The sequence below is a fragment of the Gossypium raimondii genome, chromosome 4, assembly GCF_025698545.1.
Source record: "Gossypium raimondii isolate GPD5lz chromosome 4, ASM2569854v1, whole genome shotgun sequence".
Lineage (NCBI taxonomy): Eukaryota > Viridiplantae > Streptophyta > Magnoliopsida > Malvales > Malvaceae > Gossypium > Gossypium raimondii.
Genome location: NC_068568.1, coordinates 14,343,621 through 14,352,074, shown reverse-complemented (window position 1 = coordinate 14,352,074; position 8,454 = coordinate 14,343,621). Strand labels below are relative to the sequence as shown.

At 34.6% G+C, this 8,454-nt stretch overlaps 1 protein-coding gene across 1 annotated transcript; it reads right to left on the bottom strand.

The window, feature by feature from the left end:
• Nucleotides 1-5,171: 5,171 nt before the first annotated feature.
• Nucleotides 5,172-8,200, bottom strand: LOC105768127 (syntaxin-71). Its single transcript, XM_012587881.2, has 9 exons — nucleotides 7,890-8,200; nucleotides 7,582-7,707; nucleotides 7,177-7,342; nucleotides 6,405-6,490; nucleotides 6,200-6,268; nucleotides 6,061-6,105; nucleotides 5,901-5,963; nucleotides 5,728-5,804; nucleotides 5,172-5,459 (listed from the first exon to the last, which is right to left on the bottom strand). The coding sequence occupies exons 1-9, from the start codon at nucleotides 8,043-8,045 to the stop codon at nucleotides 5,444-5,446; spliced, it is 804 nt and encodes a 267-aa protein (XP_012443335.1). The 5' UTR covers nucleotides 8,046-8,200; the 3' UTR covers nucleotides 5,172-5,443.
• Nucleotides 8,201-8,454: the final 254 nt, after the last annotated feature.

The following is an 8,454-nucleotide window of genomic DNA, read 5'->3' as shown; positions in this document are numbered from 1 at the left end:
GAGAGAGCATGGTCGATGATTAGCATCGATTTTATTGAAGGGTTGCCAGCTTCCAACAAGAAGACTGCCATCTTTGTCGTGGTTGACCATCTCACCAAATACGGTCATTTTTTAGCATTAAGTCATCCATTCACAGCTAAGGACGTGGCCCAGGAGTATTTGACCCAAATTTACAAGTTGCATGGGATGCCTGAATCCATCATTTCAGATAGGGATAGAATCTTCATTAGTAGTTTCTGGTAGGAGTTGTTTCGGCAATCGGGAACTAAGCTTTTACTTTCGACGGCCTATCACCCACAAACGAATGGTCAAACTGAAGTGCTTAATCGATGCTTGGAAAATTATTTGAGGTGCATGACAGGGGAAGCACCTGCTCATTGGGTTCACTGGTTACCATTAACAGAATGGTGGTACAATTCATCTTATCACTCTACTATTCAACTTACACCATATGAAGCACTGTATGGATAGCCTCCTCCTACACACATGCCTTACTTGGCTGGTGCATCTTCAGTAGCTATGGTGGATCGCAGCTTACAAGCCAGAGAAATTGCTCAAAAATTGCTTCAGTTTTGCCTCAAGAGGGCTCAGAACCGCATGAAATAATTGGCGGACAGACACCGATCGGAGCGTAGTTTTCAAGTGGGTGACATGGTTTATTTGCGCCTACAACCCTACAGACAGCAGTCTATTCGACAGGTTTCCAATCAGAAGTTATCTCCAAAGTATTACGGCCCTTATCCTGTGCTTAAGAAGGTGAGGGAAGTGGCTTATACCTTACAACTGTCGCAGCACTCAATAATTCAGCCGACATTCCATGTTTCCCAACTGAAGAAACATGTTGGCTTGGCTCCAACTCAAGTTCAACTGCCACTGGTGGATGATCATGGTGCCTTGCCAAAGAAGCCAATTCGTATTATTGACAGGAGGATAGTTAAAAAGGGGAACCAAGCTGTAACTGAGGTGTTAGTAGAGTGGGCCAACTCTTTCCCAGAAGATGCAACGTGGGAGTCTTTCACTGCATTTCAGAGTAAATTTCCTAATTTTCAGCCTTGAGGACAAGGCTGTTCTCCAGGGAGGGAGTATTGTTGCGAGACTAAAAAGTAGCAGTAATTTTACAGACATATAAGGGGGTTTTACGAATTAGTGATACGGAGTGTTTTGGGGAATAATAGAATTTAGCCACGTCATTACGTTGTAACTTCTTTTATTCTGCATGCTTTGCATGTTAGCGACTATTGAGGAAATACAAGTACAAACCTTTCTTATCTGAATTCTCTCATCTTCTTCTTCTCTCTACTCTTCTCTTCTTAATCAACAAATTATCCCGTATCACCGAAGCAAATGTAATAGGGGGCCGAATTTCACTACTGTATTTTAGGGGTTTTTTTGAAAAGAAAACAGATTCAATAAAAATAAAAGAAACAAAGAGGTGATTTTCGTTTTTTTCTGCTCTTGAGTTCTTTTTCTTTTTCATTTACTTACTTTTATTTTTATTTTTACTTTGTTTTTTGAGTTTTCTTTTAATTTCATTTTTCGAAATATCTATATAAACTAACATTTGTTTTATTATTTTCTTTTAAAAAAAGTCTACAAATACATATACAAAAAAAAAATCTAACCTTTTGAATTTTCTGGCCACCGTGTACGGTGGCTGGTGCGGCGGCGACGCGACGGACCTTTCGCCGAATTTTGGGCCTGTGCTCGGAGAAGGGAGAGAGAGAAGAGAGGTTTCTGAAAATTTTTTTGTTTAAAGAAGGGAAAAATGATTTTTTTTGCAAATTTTTTAACTTATATAGGATATTAAAACGGCGCTGTTTTGAAGGAGTTCAGAAAGCCTCAAAACGACGTCGTTTTAACATGGATCGGACCGACCCGACCCGAACCGCCAAGGATCCGCGTGTTTCTGGATAAAAGGGGTTATTTGCACTCCTGGTCCTTCCGCTTTTGAGGCTGTTTACGATTGGGTCCTATTTTGTTTTTATTTTTCAATTTTTCCACAAAATTTCATTTTTCTCTCGATTTGGTCCTCAATGAAGTTGTGCGTTTTGGAGGAGAAGGAAAAGTTTCCCTTCCAGTCCCTCTATGTTATTCGCGCATTCAAATCAATCCCTCCCTTTTTATTTATTTCGAATCCGCCCCAATTTTTTGTCTTTTAGTTCGATTTAGCCCTTTAAACTTGCTATTTATTTTTAATTAATTAATAACATTATTATTATTACTATTGATATTATTTATATATTTCTATTTATATTTATGTAACAAGTTTAAAGATATTTTGGTTTTCCCATATATTTTTATTTATTTACTTATATTTTTTATGATTTTTAAATTTTAGATTAATTCATTATTTTGTTAATAATAATATTATTATTTACTTATAATTATTGTTTATTTTAGCTACAAACTTTGATGTATATATACGTACATTTTTTATTTGTTATAAATATATATATATATTTTTATGCCTCTCATTTTACGTACATATACATATGTATATATGCCCATATAGTTTAATTCACATGCAAATATATATGTATATATATATATATATATACTTATTTTTAACTTATATACATGTACTTATTTTTAACTTTCATAAATATATGTGCATGCTTGAATATATACACATATCTTATAATTTTATATATATACATATATAGATTTTTACTTTTACAATTTTATTTTTCTGTTGTTATTATTGCTTTATCTTATATTTATTTATGTGTTCATCATTATTTTTATGAAATGTTGTCTATTATTTCATGTATAATTGTTTTGTCATCTTTTATCCATTTATTTATCATTTTGTTGTGGTTATTCGTGTTATGTTTACATCGTCGTATTTATTATTTTGATACCCATATTAACATTGTGTTTTACGATTTTTTTTTTTGAATAAGCGAAATCTCGTGTTTAGATTCGAGAAGGTCGTACCCTAACTTACTAGGTTTCGATTTTCATAATAAATCTAAATACACGAATCTTTTCAAACTCAAGTTTTTAAACGATCTCGGGAATTAAGAAAAGATCGTGTCCTAACTTACTGGGCATGATCCCTTTTCTAAACCCGAGATAATTAAATGTCTTTTTAAATAAGTAAACTTTGTGGCATGTATTCTCATATCGGGAATTCGATACGTTGTGTCCTAATGCATTGGATATGACATGTCGATTTCTCGAGATGAATATTTTTCTAAAAAATAATAGAGGGAATATTTGTCATTTGGAAATATGAGAAAACGTGCCCTAATGTGATGGGTTTCGATTTTTCTCGTTCAACCAAATAGCTAAATATCCTTTTTAAAAAATTTCAAAATAAGGCAATGTTTTGCGTTTGGAAATTCGAGAAAACATGCCCTAATGTGCTGGGTTTCGATTTTTCTCGTTCAACCAAATAGCTAAATATCCTTCCAAAAATTTCAAAATAAGGCAATGTTTTGCGTTTGGAAATTCGAGGAACGTGCCCTAATGTGCTGGGTTTCGATTTCTCGTTGAACCAAATTGCCAAATATCCTCTTGAATTTTAATCCATGCCATTCAAGTTTTTTTAAGGATCGCATTTTAAATTTCTTTAAAGTTTTCAGTTTTTCGACACTAAGACATTAAGTAATCAACTAGTTACCAATTTTGGGCGTATCGAGGGTGCTAATCCTTCCTCGTGCGTAACCGACTCCCGAACCCGTTCTTCTGAATTTCGTGGACCAAACTTGTTGTTTTAATAAAATCAAATCGTTTATTAAAAACAACCACTTTTCGAGGTGATCCGATCACACCTCATCAAAAAGGATCGGTGGCGACTCCCGTTTTCGTTTTCATTTTCCAAAACCCAAGTCGACCCCGTTTTCAATCAAAAAAATAGGTGTCAACATTCATGGACTCATATCTTTGCTTTAAAAACATAGAAAAGTCATTTTGTAATTTTTCTGGAAGTGAGAAAGATTAAGAAAATAAATGATTTACTTTTAGCCTTTTGGATTAGAGCTCTCTGGTTTATCCCCAAAAAATGGCTTCCTTTTGCTTACTACGATTGATTTTGATTGTCGTTTTCCCTTGTTTTGTTTTTCTGTGAGTTCCATAGTTGAAGAAGGTCGTCAAAGGGTCTTATTTTCTATCATCCTTTTGTTTCCTTGTTTGAATTAGTTTTGGAAAACGATGATGATAGAGGCATGTAACGATGCTAGGTCGAGGCTTGAGTGGCAACGACTTGAACAGATTTTAGCGATGGTGTTGGAGAAGAAACAATAGATGAAGAAGAGAAGAGACGGTGATGGGATGAAAATTTAATTATTTAATTAATAAAAAGTGAAAATAAATTAAATATGTAATATAATTGGTCCTTTAATACACGTGTCATAATTTGATTGATGATATTAAAAATTTAATGGTATTAGTATTAGTCATGTACTTAAAATGGGTATGATTTTCTAGTTTAAATACCAAGTAGAAAAAAAAATGTTAAGTACAAATTGTAAAGTTTAAGGGCTGAAAACCCATTTTCGGATTGACCAAAGCGGTTTTCGGCAAACATGGAAAAATACGAAAATTGTTTTCCTGAATGGGAAAAAAAAAACCAGAAATCATGCCATACGAAGGCCGATCAAATATAAGAAATCAGCACAAAAAGGGATATACTACTACAGCATAAATGATAAAACCATGAAGCTAGAAAAAAAACTTGAATTCGACTTAACTTACTCAGTCCAGCTATTGAGCAAGTCAAAGTTAAATATCTTTATACTTTATTCCACTAACATGCTAGCTTAATCAAGCTTTTCTTTCTTTTTCCCCTTTTGGAACAAAGCTTTTTGTTTTCTAATTATGAAAAGTTTCAACATAAAAAAGAATCTACCTTGAAATTGAGTATGAAAATGCTTGAGATAAAGTTCGATTACACCTCCTTAAGCACATCTAACACTAAATTACCTAGGAAATCTAGCAACTACGTTTATTTCCTATTCAGCTGTATAGTACTGCCACTTTAAATATACTACAAGTTTTTTCTTCTTTTTTCTTTTCTTTTACTTACCTCCATCTCCATTCCGAAATGGTTTCCGAGGCATGCACCGCAGAGGGTTCAAAGCATTTGTGTATCTGTCTACGCAACACAACTTTTGTCTTAACCTGAAATTGTCTGCTTATGTGGTAACGATTGATCTGTTAGCTATGTATTGTAAAGAAGAGCCATGAAGGCAGAAGTACCTCCTTTTAAACAAATATGGTCAAACCTTTACAAACTCCATGATATACAAACATTTTACGGTTGTCTTGAATTTGTAGAGATAGATAAACTCAATTTTTCCCAGAGCAAACAATGATTCCCACTAATGAAACAAATCAAATACAAGATCAAGCACGAGAACAAGCCCCTCCAAATGAAAGACATTACCAGAAAAAGCCGATAACATATAAGGGAAACTCATAGATTTATCCTTTTATCACTTCACTTCTTCAGAACACTGCAAATGAAGAACAATTAGGGGAGACTTCTCAATGATAAAAACAACAGAAATAGGAGAACAAGTCAGTTAATCCATTAACAGCATTTCCACATAAAATCATTACTAAGAAAAATCCAACATCTATCACCAACCAAAGATAACTGAAGCACACAGTATAGCAAGTTCCACTACAGTAAACTGTATGAATATCGAGAATACAGGACACAGTTTGTGGTTAGTATTAAAAGGAAGCTTTTTTAAATGAAGGCATGAGATAGAATCTTACTTGTACAAATAGGCAGCTATTCCCAGAACTATGCACAGCAATATGATATCAATACAGAAATTTCGGCTGGACCTCAACTGGAACAAACCAATAACTTATGTTACATCCAGCAAAGAAGTAAACAAAGATGAAATGCATGGGAATCAACACTTAATGAAGTTATAATTGATCACCTGTGTGACAGTATCTTTAAGTCTAACATTGGTATTCTTAAGGTCAGCAGCTGCCTTGTCCACCTGCAAATGTGTATAGAAACAGAATATATATACTGCAATTTTGTAATCTTTAAGCAGTTTCTACGATGTACAACAAGACGATGGTTATAATGTTCACCTTGGTGTCAATTTCATCCATCAAAGGAACTTGCCTATCTAGTTCCTGCAGATACCATAGCATGAATGTTACAATTACTCGAAAAAAATACTTCATAACAAATATTTGTAATTATAAATGACGCTCAGGTCAGCTTTACCTCATTCATATCATGAGCCATGTTCTTTAAAGTATCCAAACCTTCTGAAATCATATCCAAACCTTGGTCCTGCATGGATGTCAAAAGCAATAAAAGGTAAATCATAGCTAAAGAAATGTGGTGTATACAGGTAAAAGTCAATCAAGATTCCTTCCAATAGAGGAAAATGTTCATAAAGAATAGCTCCCAAACAAGTTTGACATGCCTGCTTCATTTTCCTCATTTCATACTCCTGCCTGAACTGACTTGACTGCTCAGATTCTTGAAAGTATTCGTTGTCAAATCGCTCATCTATGACCAATATGATTATGTAAGTACAACGGAAAAACTAAGATCTTCCAGACATAAAAGTTCCACAGATCATAAAGGAATTACTGATAAGCCATGCATTATAAACTATAAGATTGAGAATTTCTTGCTGCAAGCAGTCTGATGGTAACAAAGAATGAACAACAGTCTTGCAGATATGAGCATAAGCTAAGCAACCTCCTTGCTTTATTATTTTTGAAGCTATAAAATATGAATTACAATGGTTTTTAATATATTAGAGAAAGCACTCAAATGCTCACTCTCGCCACTTTTTGGTTGGGTTCCTACTATTATTTCTATTTCTCCATCTTTATTTCCAAATTTTTCTCACTTATCTTTGAATCAAATCTTGTTTTTGATCCATTGTTTTCCCAACTTTCCCTCTCATGTTTGCATCAGCTAATTGAAAGACAAAGCAATGTTCTTCAATCATTATGGAAGGTTCTACCAAATAAAAACAAACCATTCCACCCTACCCAACAACAGAAAGCAAATGGAAAAAATGATGATAACACAAACGGTGTGCATTTTTAGTCAAAATGGTAGAAATAAAGATTTAAATCTAGACACTGGCAAGTTTAACAGGTCAGGAAACAGCTAAACATGAAGTCTCCATCCATACAATCTCAATAAATTTAACAAGAAATTTCAATGGAGTTAAGGATCACCTGAATCAAACTTAATTGCAGTACGAGAAGCTGAAGGTGCTGAAGACATCCAGCCCCCAGTTTGTTTAGTAGCAGCAGTTCCATCAGGTATAGCTTGAATCCTGTCCGGCAATGCAAGGACCAGATCATTACGAGCAGCCATCTCTTCAGTTGAAATCCCTTTAACCTGTAAATGAATCCAAACTCTATCACAATGGAAGTCCAAACTAGTCAATTGTCCAAGTCCAAAATAGCATATTCCAAATACCTCTAAATATGTAAAAACAAAATACATTATAGTAAAAAAAAAGGTCAATCTGTTAGCTTGAACAACATTATGAATGTATGAATAGTTAAACGAGCTCACATTTACAATAAATTGTTAAACAATTTGGGAAATTGTAAAAGAGAAGGAAAAAAGTTAACCTTCTTAACAGCCAATCTCTGCAGCGTAGGGACCTCCTCAAGCAATCGAGCCTTTGTTCGACGAATCTCAGCATTGACTGCAACAGCAGATGCCTTACTTTTCTCCTTGGAAGCAAGTTCCACTTTCTAAATCAAAAAAAAAAAAACTCAAATCGAAGGCAATAAAACCCTAATTATTACTGAACAACTATCAATTAAGCAGAGGAAGACTGACACTCTAAATCTCAAATAACCTAATCATAAGGCAAGCTTAAACCTAACAATCTCAACCAAGAGAAGATGAAAGAATTAGATTAGATCGGAGCTACCTCAAGAGCGGATTCAATGTCGGCTTCGACTGCGGCGTAAGCGCGAGCAAAAGCATCACCGCCGGAGACATTTTGGTCACGCTGCTTTTCGACGTCGTATTTATCGTACCTCTTGCAGATCACATCTACTCTTGTCAATATATCGATTACACTCATTTTGTTTTTCTTTTGAGTTTCAAATTCAATCAATGTAGCTGTTTGGATGTGGGAAAAAATTGAGAGAATAAAGAGTTGGAATTTCTTCGTTTCTGTTTGTTTCCCCTGTAAACGTCGTTCACCGAACGAACTCCAGATTCAAAGAATAAACAGTATCAATAATTAAACATTAGCAGTCAACTAGAGATGCTCATAGCCGTGCCGAGTTTGGGTCCAGCCCAGAAAAAATTTCAGCCCGGGTCCTAAGTTCGGGTCGACCCGAATTATAGGCCTGAAATTTTGTCCAGACTTGGGCCGGAAAAACATTCATAAGCCTGAGCCCGGCCCGGCCTGGCCCGACCTATTTTTTTAATAAACACTAAAATTTTATTTTAAAATTAAAAAAATTAAAAAAAAGTATTTTAAAAAT